This window comes from Protopterus annectens, chromosome 13.part0 (assembly GCF_019279795.1).
Source record: "Protopterus annectens isolate FY-2018-M chromosome 13.part0, PAN1.0, whole genome shotgun sequence".
NCBI classification, from domain to species: domain Eukaryota; kingdom Metazoa; phylum Chordata; order Ceratodontiformes; family Protopteridae; genus Protopterus; species Protopterus annectens.
The window spans coordinates 470,604,415-470,618,950 of NC_056747.1; the positions used below are offsets into that span (position 1 = coordinate 470,604,415).

The 14,536-nt window shown below is 37.9% G+C and overlaps 1 protein-coding gene across 1 annotated transcript in view; it reads left to right on the forward strand.

The window, feature by feature from the left end:
- HIP1 (huntingtin interacting protein 1) overlaps window positions 1–14,536 on the forward strand; it is a 2,554,439-nt gene that overhangs the window by 2,231,588 nt on the left and 308,315 nt on the right. The window contains exon 26 of the mRNA XM_044054110.1: window positions 9,991–10,091. Coding sequence (XP_043910045.1) covers window positions 9,991–10,091 — 101 coding nt within the window. The remainder of the gene's footprint in view (window positions 1–9,990; window positions 10,092–14,536) is intronic.

Sequence of the window (14,536 nt, forward strand, 5' to 3'; positions counted from 1 at the left end):
TTTTATAAGGAACATACCAAATATATGAGGCAAAAAGCTGGACATTTGAGAGGGTATACTCTGGGTACATTTTTTTCTAGATGCATTAAACATATGTTCATGATAAGTACTGAGCAAGTTAGACTCCACCTGATTTGGAAGTTTTCTTTAATATAGCTAGAAGTATAGCTACCTCTGTAGGCTTGACAGGGCAGTAATTGCTAGTAAGCTCCTCCATATTGTCCACTCGCTGGATACATTCCCCTGTTGTCCTTTCTTATCATGCTAAATATATGATAAAGGTGCCTTTGCGTAATGTTAGTCTTGACAGACACTGGAAATTTAATGCTATTTTTGTAGAAATGATAAATCCCACAGGTGGTTTTCTTAGAGATTTGGAGACTGTGAAGATGTTAAATCTGTATTATGTGTTATGGGAGAACACAGTGGTGCAATTTTAAGACTGTCTAGGAAGCAGATGATTCAGTGTGCAACTTCTTTCTTGGTAATTTTTGCCTCCTTGCCTGATGTTCATTAACCCCCACTGGTCTGGAGCCCAGCTGCTTCCCTTTACGACATATTGCCAGAGACCACTGGTGGGGGACAAGAGATGACAGAGAGGTTATTATCCAGGCAGTCATGGATACTGTTTCATCTCTAAATCTGCATCTTTAATTCAACATGATTTCCAGGCCAGTGTCTTCATCCCTGATGCTCTGGTTTATCATCTCCCTAACTGGGAACTTCCAGATTTAATAAAGGACCCTTATTGTCCCCAAACCAGGGAACCACCCAGCAGCCCCTCCCCTGGAACTGTTTCATCCACAGTATAGAGCTCAGGACATTTACACTTTGACTATAAAAACATCTCCAGGCTACTGAAATGCATGCTGCCTTAATTGAGAGAGCTTGCAGTGCCTTTCCCTTTGTGCACCATTCGTCGCCATCTTCTCCAACAAGCAGAACTGGTAATTATTTTCCATTTGTCTGGGTCATAGTTGAAGCACTATCCCTGTATGCCATAGAGTCAAGTGATACAGTATACATCTGTTAGTTAGAAGGCTTTGGGGAATGCTGTGAGGGAATGGTCTGGATTGGCTTGTTGTTTTTCAACCCCAGCTAGAAGGTAGTAGACCTGAGATGGATAAGGCAGTAGATCAGACTGAGAATAATATCTTTCAAATGATAGATAAGAAGGTTTATTTTTGCACTATGTTCCCTGAAATTAAAGTAATTTGTGAGCATACGTGCAGGCCCATAGATCCTTGACCCTGTGGCTTAAGCAACTAAAAGAAGGGGACTGGTGGTCAAGCTCACAGATGCAAGGGGTGTGAGAGATGTATGAAATAGAATATTTGGAGACTATAGAGGGCATACTATGTGATTTTCTTCCTGTTACTGTGCTCTCTTTTGGAGTGTTGATGATTGTCATGCAAGCTTACCCTTAGCTGAAAATAATTAGAAACTTTTTAACTGCCTAAACTTGAGATTGACAGCTTGGCTTCATAAACCATAGTAAAGTTGGTGAGTTTTTTTTCTAATATCAGGCTAGGTGACTTGCTAGAACTGAATAGTTTCCATTTGGGAATGTATAAAGTAGAAAATGATTACTTTTTTGTCGATTTTTTTATGCTTATCAGGTAAATACTGAAATCGACAGATATTCCACCATTGTTGAAGGAACTGTTTTCTGTAATCCCAAAGAAAGGGAAAGATCCTGCCCTGCTGTCATCCTGTAGATAAGTCTTGGTCTTGAATAATGACTACAAGCTATTTATGCCAGCATTGATAAGCAGGCTCACCCATTAATTCCCTGATTAATAGTTCATGATCAAAGTGATTTTATTGGGCCAGCAGACCTTCAACAGTGTCATCATGATACTGTTCTTAATTTAGAATACAGTCAAGTCAAACAACCCAGTGTAGTACTTGAGTATGTTAAAGCCGTAATGCTTATAAGATCAATCTTACCATTTTCTATACAAACATTCTAGTGGTCAAGCACAGAGTAATGAAGTCCTGCCTATGACCTAGATAACCCAGGATCAGTCAGTGACCCAGGTGCTGGTGAGGCCAGTTATGGATGGTGAAAAAGAGTGGTTGATACCAGTTCACCCATCCTAACACAGGGAGCCATTCCAGTCTTCATGGCTAAAGACTCCTTGAAGAGGATAGTTGGGTTGTCATTATCTTTATATATTAGTTCCACAGTTGCATAAGCGTGGAGAAAAGAAAAAATCTCTTTCATTTGTGAAAAAAAAGTATCTCCTTTGCAGTTTTGCATTACATTGGATAAATGCACAAACATTCAGGATTGTCTTCATTTCTAGGACTTAAGGTTAGTGAAACTGCATTCCAGAAGATGGGTGGTAGACCTCCTGATGTGTAGATATCTTGTTTACGTGAGGCTATTCAGCTCACTTGCCTTGCTTAAATGATGAGACCCAAACCACTTTGAAGTTGAAATGACAATGTCAGTTAATCCATTCTCATGTGATGATATTTAACTCTACTCTGCATTTTTAGTCAGTGTTTCTTATTAGATACTATGTCATATGTTTCTTGCTGGTGATCTAGGTTCATCAGGAAAGATGCTCAGAAAGGAGGATTTAAACTATGCATTGGGTACTTTAATTTTAGAAATTACTAACTCATCAGTGCAGCTATCTGTGATGTGGCATGCTAATAAGGTTAATGACAGCATGCACAGTGGCATGTTATAAGACATGTAGGAACCAAAAAGGCAGAGAAGCAGTGCTTTCATTTCTTTGAGTAGAAACGTCTTCAGATAAAAAACACACATCAAACAGACTAATTTATCAGTTCAGGTGATCTGAAAACAGGTCATATGACCACCAAGTCATCAAATAGAACAAGCTACATTTTTTAAAACAACAGTAGCAAATATATAAAGAACATATAAAATGCAAACAACATAAAAGTTTAAAAAGCTCTAAATGTCTTGCAGGTGCAAATTTAAATTTATGGATAATAGTAAACCATCTCTCTCCAGTGATTTCAACTTTAAAATACATGCCAGTGATATTTGGTCATTCAAACCTGGTGAGTTGTTAGCATTTAAAAACAATTGCCAGTACAGCTCACACCTCTCTACATTTAGAGACCATGCACCACCCCTCATATTAGGCAGAACTTTTTCTAGAATAATACATTTAAAGTAATGTTCAGGGTTCTTGTGGGGGCTTACTTGCCAACATTAGTCATGATCCAATGGAAAAAGAGCAATTTATCCAACTCTGAGTTTTTTGGATCGTGTACTTTTTACACGTGTTTTGGATGACATCTTTATTTTATAGGATGGTGAGAAGAATAACATCCCACACTTTTTGGCATACATTAATTAAACCACCAGTTTCTTACAGTTTACACATGAATGGCATGAGATTCATATTGCATACCTGGACATCTGGTGATGAAAGATACTGGCAATAAGAAAATCCTGTATAAAATTTATAGGAAGTCTACGTATTCAAACAGTATTTTGCATTTTTCAAGTGCACACCCACTTGTCCAGAAGAAGGCGGTTGTCAAGGGCCAGTTTGTTTGGGCCGCTCAAATGACCACCTTGGATGAAACCTTCTGGGATGAATGTTTCTTACTTAAAGAAATATTCCAAAAACGTGGCTATCCGACTTGTTTCATAGACAGTTTAATGCTGGAGGTCCTGAATAAATGTGAATGGAAACATTTTTTGCCCATTTTGGGTATTAATGTGGACAATTCAGACCCTATGCCAAATGTAATGTGTACTGAGTTTAGTATGAACAAAAACAGAAGTTTTAAAAATTCTTTCATCACTATGTATTTTCTAGATAGCAATATCATTAGATCTATACTAGAAAAAAACTGGTGCCTTATAAGAGACGACAGACAAGTAAGGGCAATGTGTGGGATAGACCAAACATTATATATAGAAAAAGTAAAACTCTAAAAACAGTGTTTGAAACCTTAAAAGTTCCCAGAAAGGAAAATTGCAGTATGAAAAAATGTGGTCACTGGTTATTGCAAGTATGTTCTTGTACGTGGCAGTATTAAGTGACTAGTTTTAAAATTAAAATACTTGAGTATTTTAACTGTGAAACAAGGGGGTAGTTTATTGTGCAATTTGCAACATATGCCTTATGTTTTATGTATGAAAAACTGAGCATTGATTAAAAGGCTGTGTCTACGAGCACAACTATGAAATTAAGAATTAAAAGGAAACAAATGCCCTATCAAAGCATGTGGAAGAGAACCCTGGACATGACTTTAAATTTATTATTCTAGAAAATGTTATGCCTAATGTGAGGGGGTGGTGTGTGGTCTGTAAATATAGAGAGACATGAGCTGTACTGGCAGTTGCATTTAAATGCTAAAAATTGGCCCGGTTTGAAAGGCCAAATATCGCTGTCGTTTATTTTAAACTTGAATGCATTGGAGAGAGAAAGTCAGGGGCGGCTCATGCTATCGGTCTGCAGGACTGCAGCCCTCCCACCTAGAAATAAATGAAATACATACCGTGAAACATAAACTTTAAAAAAAACATTTATTTTTAACAAGTACCGGAACTGCTGCGCATGCGCGGACACACTCAGACTGCCCCACAGATGCCCAGGAATCCTTGCGAACTCTGACTGCTTGAAGTCAGCAGTCCAGATGCAGAGAAGGTATTTTCTGCCGTGCAGATGCCCAAGATGCCATGTGGTAGATGGCCGCTCAGAAGAGTGGAGCTCCAGACTGCTTGAGCCACAGGCAGGACCAATCAGGAGAGAGGTAAGCAGGGATTTGAGCGCAGGACCAATCAGGAGTCAGGTAAGTTGAGTGCAAAGCCCTTGCAAGGAAGCGTTAAGTCGAGCGTGGGTTTGCTGCTTCGAGACAATGGAGTTGGGCCTGGTTTACTGCTTCCAGACCCATTTACAGGTAAGGGGTGTGAGTGTGTGTGTGTGTGTGTGTGTGTGTGTGTGTGTGTGTGTGTGTGTGTGTGTCATGCCCTTGTTAACACATAGTGGTGGGTAGAAATACTCAGGCTTGAACCCTGTACCTTGGATGCAGGTGACAAGGACCTGAATTCCCTACCCACCACTATTTGTAAAAGAAATGCAGATTTTTGCCTCATATTTGTTCTGTTCCTCAAAAAATCTGTGGTTTCTGTATCTTCATATTTCCTTGCAAAGGTTTGTAGTGCAATGGTGCACTGGTAGCATTGTTGCCTGGCAGCTACAGGTTCTCTGGTTTGATTCTTGGGTGGGGTGTCCTCTGTGTGGAGTCTGCATGTCCTCCCATCCCTTACAAAGATGTGTCTGGAGTGTTTCTCCCTGCTCTGCTGAAATTTGGTTTTGTTTTGTTCCAAGTCAGACTAGTTTCCTGGTTAACAAATGTTTAAAAATAACAGGCATTTGAATTTCAGACTTCATATTCTTCAGAAAGTACATGGTAAAACAAAACCTTTTATTCTAAGTTTATAACATGGATATTTGAAATTTGCCCATATTTTTGGGACTGTATTCGCCCATTATTGGCCTCGTCCAGGTATTTTGTGCTAAGGTTGAGAGCTATGGTGAGAACTGAATTCACTGAATATGTTTGGCAACTGTATTCCCACATTATTGGCTTTTTTAGGTGTTTTTTGCTAAGAGGTTGACAGCTATGGTGAGAACTGAATTCACTAAATAGTAGCCATTTAAGTTTGTCTTCCTCTGTTTCAGCTGATTTGGCATAGTGGAATGTTTCTCTTTACTGTTTTGCACAGGGTCCCCTGGGTTCAAGACGTGGCAGTGAAATGTATGGTGGTAACACAGCATCTTATTCTAGTAACTTTCCAACATTATACAAGCAATGTTTAAAATGTGTCCCTGGTTTTTGGCCTTTTGTCCCCCCCCCCCCCAATAAATTTTGGCTTTTTCCAGATATCTTGTGCTGCAAAGTTCAGAGATACGGCTGAGTGTCGAGTAGATTTTACAAGGAGCTGAGAGCTGCAGGGGAACAAAAGTTTAGTGTTGCTTATGCTAAGTCTGCTTGCACTGTTAATAGCACAACAGGTAGTCTACTTGCTTTTGATGCAGAAGGCTGTGGGTTCTACTCCCACAGTAGTTAGATGCAGTGCTGATACTGTACTGTGTTGTAAAGGGGGTGGATGCTGCAGTCCTTTTTGGCAAAGATACCTAGTAACTATGAACCTGTTATCAGTTTGCTATCCATTCCCTATTGCGGTATTACTAGCTTATTTTTTTAATGCATGCAACATAGGCAATTTATTCTTCAAGGGCAACAGGCACTATATTTGTAGATGAAACAATGACATATAAAGTTGTTTGCTAGCAGCAACCTCTTTATTAGTTACAGATTTCTTTAGTGTGGATTTTACTACTTCAGAGATTGTGCATATTTACTGATACTGGTGGGCTATAGAAGGCTGAGTAGACATTTTATGATGGAAATGTCCTGAACTGGGCAGTTTTTGTCATTATTGGTGCATGCATTTTGTTTCATTGTTTATTGGAAAAATGTTCAAAACAATAAATTTAATATGCCCTCTAACAACTGTACTGTATTGTACAAGGAATGTAATGTAGTACAGTCAGGAAGGTGTATCAAAGAGCATGTGTATGTTTCATGTTCAAGGGGCCTATGATTTTGAAAACAGCCCAGAGTTAATCTTTATCTGCCACTGGCAAAATGTATTTTCTTTGAATGTGGGTTTCAATGCTGTTTCAATGCATGTGAGTTTCAAGGGCAGAGAAGTTTTAATGCTAAGTCTATTTTCATTGTGAGACTGCATTGCATTGCTTAACAGATATCTATTAGGGTTTATATTGTAAAATATAAAATAAAACTTTCAAATGAAATCCATATCATTGCAGAAGTAAAGCAGTATGCACATTACAGTGTTTATAGTAAATGGGGCGAAATAACCAAGGAATGGGACGTTGGAATGGCTGCAGGGGGGAGGCTCCATTCGACCATGATTTTGTGAGGGGGGGGTGTGTAGCAAACTCAGACAGCCCCGGTTGAACTATACCTCTCAGTTGTCCATATTTGTACAGAATGAATACATATTTGCTTCTTATTTTTGGTTTGTTCCTCATAAAATTTGTGGTTTTCTAGCAAATCATTTAGGAATGAAGTCACTAAATGACAGACTGAGTTTCAGACATCATAACCTTCAGAAAAATGCATGCTAATGCAAGATCTGTTATTGTATCAGCTGTCTTAAGTTTATACAAGAGCAATTTTTAGTAGTGTTTGTATATTCCCCCAATATATTTGGCCTTGTCCAGATTTCCTGCATTAAGAAGTTGAGAGGTACGTGCAAATCACTTTGTAGAATTAGGAATATCCAAACCTCTCAATTGTCCCCAATTTTGGTTCAAAATGTTGCTCTCCCGTAATAATCCCTCCTCAAAATGGCAATTTTGGAAGAAAATGTGGAGGGTTTACAATTCTATATAATTGTAATGATCAGAGTTATAGATTACTTTTATTTCAGAAATGCATGTAGATGCTCTTATTTTGTTAGCTGCTCAAGTTAACAGTGTTAATATTAAAAAGGTGTCCCTTTTTTGACAGGTTCCCAGCTGTATTGTGTGGCAACTTTATATTTTTGCATCACATTTTTGGTCTGTTTTTCATAAAATTGTGGTTTTCTGGCAAATTAGTGGCAAGTCATTAACGATTGAAGTTAGAAATTAATGGCAGACATTTGAGTTTCAGATTTCATACCCTTCAGAAAATTCATACTAATGCAAGATTTTCTACTGTTCTATTATCTAAGTTAATAAGAGCAATATTTAAAAATTGTCCTTATTTTTGGGCCTGTGTCCCACTTCTAGTTCTATGTATGGCTTTGTCCAGATTTCTTGCTCTGAAGTTGAGAGGTATGAGTGTCAGAGCCATCACTGTCAGCCAGAGACATTTCAAATTATGACATACTTGTTGCACTCCACTCCCCATTGTAGTGGCTCTGGATGTGTCCAAGGAAGGCAAGGAGCAGTTATGCAGTGTAAGTGTGCAGAGTATTCCCCCATCCAAGGTAGACCACAAGTACGGCCGTGGCTTTTCATCTCTCCTTGATTTTGCAGAATGTTCTGGTTTTCTGTCAGATTTTTATACTGTTGATTTATGCTTCTTATTATTCAGGAAATGCATGCTGTCACAGTGCCCAGTTGCTCTGTTTAAATAGCAATGATTTAATGAGCATCAGGTAAGCTTGTCGGAGATTGTAAGATGCAAGTAAGCTTTAGTAGGCATACTGTTAAAGAATTACCAGCATTGAAAGCCTTTTTGTTGTTGCCATGCAGAGAATATTTACATAACTAGATAATGTATAAGCCTTGGGTATTGAAATGCATATGACAGTATTTATAATAAAAGGACAGGATTACAGTATTTTCAGAAGCTCATTACATTTATTGGAGACTTGCAGTCATCCTTTGTTGGAGACTTGCAGTCATCTTTGCAGGCTTACCCGTAAACTAAACAGAATGTCAATCTATCATGTGTGGTCCATTACTTGTGCAGGAATCCTTTAAGCAATTTATCTTGAGCTTGTTTCTTGTTTGCTGTTCATTTTTTTACTTTGATCATGTCTTCCCCATGAAACAAGTAGATAGTTGTGTCAGGCAGCAGGTCTTTTTTGGATAAGAAACATTTTTACAAGTGAGGGTTTCACAGAGATTGCTACTTTCAGCATGTTACTTGGTAATTTTATAAAGCTGATTATAAATTATAATTAGAACTGCAGTGCAAGGAGTAGTGGTTCGAGTTGAGTGCTGCTTGTTTTTTTATACTTGATTTTTGACTGGCATTCCAGTAATGTATTTAAAAAGTAATTTATTTTTTCATGCCTCACAACCTGTTTCCATCTGGATATTGAATAAGTTGTCATGTAGCCAATGCATTGAAATATTTTTTTCTTCTGCACTTCATTTTGTCTTGATTGGACTCTCGTACTGACTGTTTGGCACCCAGGGCAGCGTATTTAATTAAAGTTCCAGTAGTTGTGGTTTTGAGCATAGCCCCACCCCTTTCTAATTGGCCACACCCCTTCCCATTGGCCCCACCCATTCAGCTGTCTCCTGCAGCCCTCCTTTAATTTGAAGTAACCAGCCGCCACTGGAGAAAGTTTATTATTACCCATAATTTTAAATTTGCACCTGCAAGATGTTTATAGCTTTTTAAACTTTTATGTTGTTGCATTTAATATGTTCTTTATATATGTGCTACTATTGTTTTAAAAAAGGTAGCTTGTTCTGTTTGAGGGCTCAGCAGTCATATGACCTGTTTTTAGATCGTCTGAGCTTATAAATTAGTCTGTTTGATCTGAGTTTTTTTATCTGAAGAAGTTTCTATTCAAAGAAATGAAGTAACCGTTTATTCTGCTAAGTAGAGTTGTGCTTCTCTGCCTTTTCAGTTCCTGTGTGCTTTGAGTTTTTTTACATTTGGGTTTTTGTTTTTCATGTCATAAAGCATTGTGGCCTCTGTTGCATATTAATTCTACATTTAAAAAGTTAAGTTAACGAAAGGAAGTAACTGGAAAGAAGCAATTACCACAGTGAAATTCCTCCAACCTTTCATCACCCCCACCTGCTGTCAAGCAAAAGTGCCTTTTTTGTCTGCATTTCTTGGCAGAGTAAGCCACACGGGTCTGTTAGTATAATCTGTGTTAGTTTGAATTTAGAGTTAATTCTGACAGAAAAGTTACTTAGCACAGTAACTTTTTGACACTGCACATTTATTTATTTATTTATTTGTTTATTTTATTTAAATTTGTTGACCGGGAGTGTCCGACTGGACGTGGGTCCATTTTCAGCGGAGGCCCGGGGATAAAAGCTCCACAGTAAAATAAACAGACAGTAGTTACATTGGATTACACTCACATAAGCTATTAGAAAACAGAAAGTACAATGGAAGCTCTAGACGTGATGATTTTGCCTGAATATAAGTTATAATGACAGTAAACAGAATTTTCTATATGCTGACTTGTCATGTTTTGACTGTCTCATCTTTCTGCAGGGGGCAGCATCGCACAAGGAGTTCTATGCAAAAAACTCAAGGTGGACTGAAGGTCTGATCTCTGCATCAAAAGCTGTTGGTTGGGGTGCAACTGTAATGGTGTAAGTAAATTTTAATGCCTCTGTAGCTATATCCATACATACTTACAAATGTAGGTGCATCATTGTATGTCAATTACAATAGCAGCTATTGACCTGTTTCAGCAATTCACAAGCCATTCAAGTCATCAAAACAGGTTTTAACATGGGTCCTGCAGGGGTCAAATCATGCTCTCCCTATTCTAAATGGTGGATTGATCAGGAGTTGACAAAAAGTAATTGACAAGTCTTGGGCTGACCAAACACTTGTTCATCATTTGATTTACTCCCTTGTAGAAGCACAACATAAAAATGCAATGTTAACTATTTCTACAAAAGGATAAAGTTATCTTAGAGAACTGAATCACTGACTTCTTGACTGTAGAGGATTTGTATGAAATAAATCACTGTATATGTCATTAAACAGTCATGTTAGCTGAATAATTAGTGCTGTACAGATTGTATTAGAATGGACACCCTTTCTAATAAGATAATTGTTTACTTTTCCTTCATCGCAGCCAAAACCTAGTCAGTAATTCAGCCCATTGTTGTAATTCCTTACTATATTGCTCTGAAACTTTCTTTGATTGTTATGTGACTGGAACCCTACTAGTTCCTTTTATACAGTAACTTGGCTCATATTTTAGTATTTTCATTTGTTCTCCATGCATTCTTTTCTTTTTGCATATATGCTGTATCTCAGCTGCTTGCACTCAAGAGTGTTGCTGCTAGATTTCTTTTCAGTGATTAGAACTTACTCACCAACCATTTGCTGGTCTTTGCTTTTCCAGTGTCTGCCATAACAGTCTGCAGTGAGTCTTGTGTTTGCTGGACCTTTCTTGGTCACTGGCACCTAGTTTGTTAAGAAATGAGCCCAATTGAAAGCACGAGAATAGATTCACTTTTCAGCATAGGTGTTTTTTTTGTAGGGGCAAGCCCCTTACACCCCATGCAGAGGTCTTCACCCCATATCTTCTGTATTTTGAAGAAGAAAGCAAACTGAGTGCATCAGTTTAGCGTGATCAAAGTGCAGTCATTTGCTTTTCTTTATTGAGAAAGTCCAGCTGGGTACATTGCCCATTGTCAGGTGAGACCAGGGGAGAAAATTTCCAAAAAATAGCAGATGTAGAATAAAGTTTAAACAAGCTCTAAAGAAAGATGTACAAAGAGTAAGGAATGATATTGGTACACATTACAGAAAATCACTTGAAGCACAAAGTTGTCAGTGTAAATGTTACTTCATTCGGAGGTAATTTTAAAATGTGCCAGTAACCCAATTTCACACAGATTGTTTTCCATCTAAAGTTTATGGCCTAGCAGCATATACATACTTATGGGTCAATCTTCAATTTCCCAACCCTCATTCCAGTACGGATCTATCATCAGCATACACGTGACTTGTAACATAACTCTCACTTTAAATCCCTCCCCTTTTGAGGGTGCTGTGTACTTTTCTGTGCCAGTGTCACTCCATGGATTGGCAAAATAGTACCATATGTTTTTGTGATATCTTTTTGATGTGAGTATGTTCATTTAATAATAATAATAATAATACCACTTCTTTCTAGTATAAAATAACTCTTTCGCTCATGCCTGTACACAACCTGATTTATATCCATTCGTGTTTGCTCCTGCAGTTATTATAGTCCTGCCATGGTTACCCAGTATTATTGTTCCCTTTGTTCCTTCTCATTGCACCAAATTCACAACATTGTGCCATATATAAATAGCAAAGTTTGAAATTCTAAAATATACCAAAACTCTATTTAGTATTCAAGAGTTAAAAGTCCAATAGTCCCTTCAGAATGATTGAGATATTATTCATTGTTAAATAATGTTGAGATCTCTCACTAAACACAGCTTACTCCATTTGAGGCAGTCAGTCTTTTCTGTATTGCCAAGAGTTAATTATTACTCTACTTTTTCACTTTAGCAGTTTGACAAAGTTCAGAAAGAAATGGTAAGCAGCATTTTTCTTTACTGAAACTTCTTACTGGGTACCACCATTGTTATAACATATGTCCCAAAACAGTACCTTGCCTAGCTTTGTCCTTCTCCTGTGTCATCTTCCTGCATTGCTCCATGTTCGCTATATCTCTGTAAATTCTCACTTAGTCTTCATGTTAAATTTTCAGCTCATTTTACCTTTCTTTCATTTTCCTTTTGAAAATGTGAAATGGTTTCATGGGCCATTTTTCCTGCCCAACTTCTTGCCTCTCTCTGACGTAATGTTTCCTACTTGCTTCCCTAAATCCAGCTATTTTCCCACGTTCGTGGAGCTGCTTATATTTCTCCAACTCTTAGGCTACCAGTTCAAGTTCAACAAAAGACTTCACCCTGTGTGGAAGAAATAATCTTAATATAGCCTGGTAAACCAATTTAAAGCATATGTTCTGCTGTTGGAAAATCTCAAAATAAGGGGTAAACCAGTTTCTCTTTAACCTCATTCCCAATGAAAAACCAGGATCAACAAATACTCTTTACTGGCTACCTTTAAGTACATTTCCATATTTTCATAGCAAACTGAGTAGCTGTTATTTCAGTTGAAAATTTTGCATTTTGATTACAGTGGGCTTAGGGAATCTCTGACCTGACTTCGATAGCACATGATGGACCTGGTTCAGCAATATTTCTTTCCTAAACGGTCCAGTCCAGTTACATAACAGTTTGATTACAGACTTCTTACAATCCTTTCATATTCTTTCCACTATTATATTGGTAAACCAAAGGTTCTCCTGCCTTCCTCTGTCTTCTAATTCTTGAAGCATTCCTTCTCCCTCTTCTTTTACCGCTTATAGGCCTCCATATTCTCTTGCAATAGTTTTTCTCCTGTCTTCAGTGTTACTATCTCATCAGATTGATTATTCAAGGCTGTTTCCACGTCATCTGTTCTCTTGTAATTTTTTTCATGTAGTCCATAAATGCATCATTAATTAAAAAAAATTCTAAGTACAGTCTATCTATGTGTTCAGCACCCCATCTTGATTTCAGTGAGGGGACTATCTCAGTTCAGCCATCATGTTTTCCGTCTCCCTACCTATCGATTTCTTGATAAACAATCCCTACCCGTTGACTTCTTGGTGAACAGTATTCCTTCTCATCTCTTAATTGGCAGTTTTTCCCTCCTCCCAGACATTCACACTGGGATCTTGAATACTACTTTCTTCTTTACTTGCTTTATTTGAAGGGACATATTATTTTAAACACTTAGAAACCTGACATATTAGGCGGAGGAAATGCATCATGTGGCTTTACAACATGGCACCATACCAGAAGTCCCTACCACAGAGATTCTTAACTAAAAAAATATCAGTGCCCACAAGACCCTCGGTTATCTAGACAGACTGTCAGTCCTCTCCCTGTATTCCATCTTTTATTAACTTCTCCTTGTATTACTCTAAACTTTCACATTGGTAAAAGGATGGGCTGCACCAAACAAAATGATACTTCATTTTCAGAACAGATATGCAGTTTACAACAGAGGGCATAAGTTTATGTTTGGAATTATTTCAATTAAGGGCATTTTGAGCTATTAAATACCTCACCCTTCTTGACCTACTGTTCCTTTGCAGAGCAAATAGTTCCTCAAATACCCAGTTTAAGGGCTTAAATCTTCATCAACAGATAAGACACAATGGTGTGATAGATTAATATCCCAACATATTTCCCACCTCTGGCACAAACTTCCACTACCTGTAAAGTAGAGTAGCACTCTTACCATGTTCATGGAATCTAGATAATTGGACTTGCAGCCTAAAATTCTCCTTGGCCACTTTGTTTTGCCCCCCTTAAGGCTGTCAGAAACTTCTGAGTATGGCTTATTGGCTAAGCTTGTAATGGTCTGTATACTGATAGCTTAGTGCTTGCCTAGAGCAGTTTACTTTTACCACACAGGGATAGAAAGACTACATGTAATAAATATTATACTACAAAAAAAACAAAGCATAGATTAATAATTTGCTGAATTATTACGAACCATTTCATACTAGCAACAATAAATGGTCAGGGTTTGGATTATGTCAGACAGTGCTCACTTCTGCTCCCTTTACTCACTAAAGCATAGTGCTGGAATATAATCATGTTGTCTTTGTTTTTTCAGCCAGACGTTACCCTTGTAACCAAATCCAGCAAAATTGAGTGTATCCTACCATAACCCCATATCCTTACCCACTTATTAATGTTATATTTTAGATTAGTGTTTGCTACATACCTCATAAGTACCCTCACTACTACCCCAATAGTGGAACACTTCCTGACTCCCTCAGTGACCACCTTCACAACACGTCTTCCTTCTCCCCTACAAGTTACTCATAACTACATCACTACCCGATGCCATAAAAACTTTAACCTAGAAGCTTTCTCTGACTCCCTAAAATCCCTTAACTGGTACCCTTTAATAACACTACCCCTCAACAATGCAATCACTCACTTCAATACTACCTTTCTAAATCTTCTAGATACTCACGCTC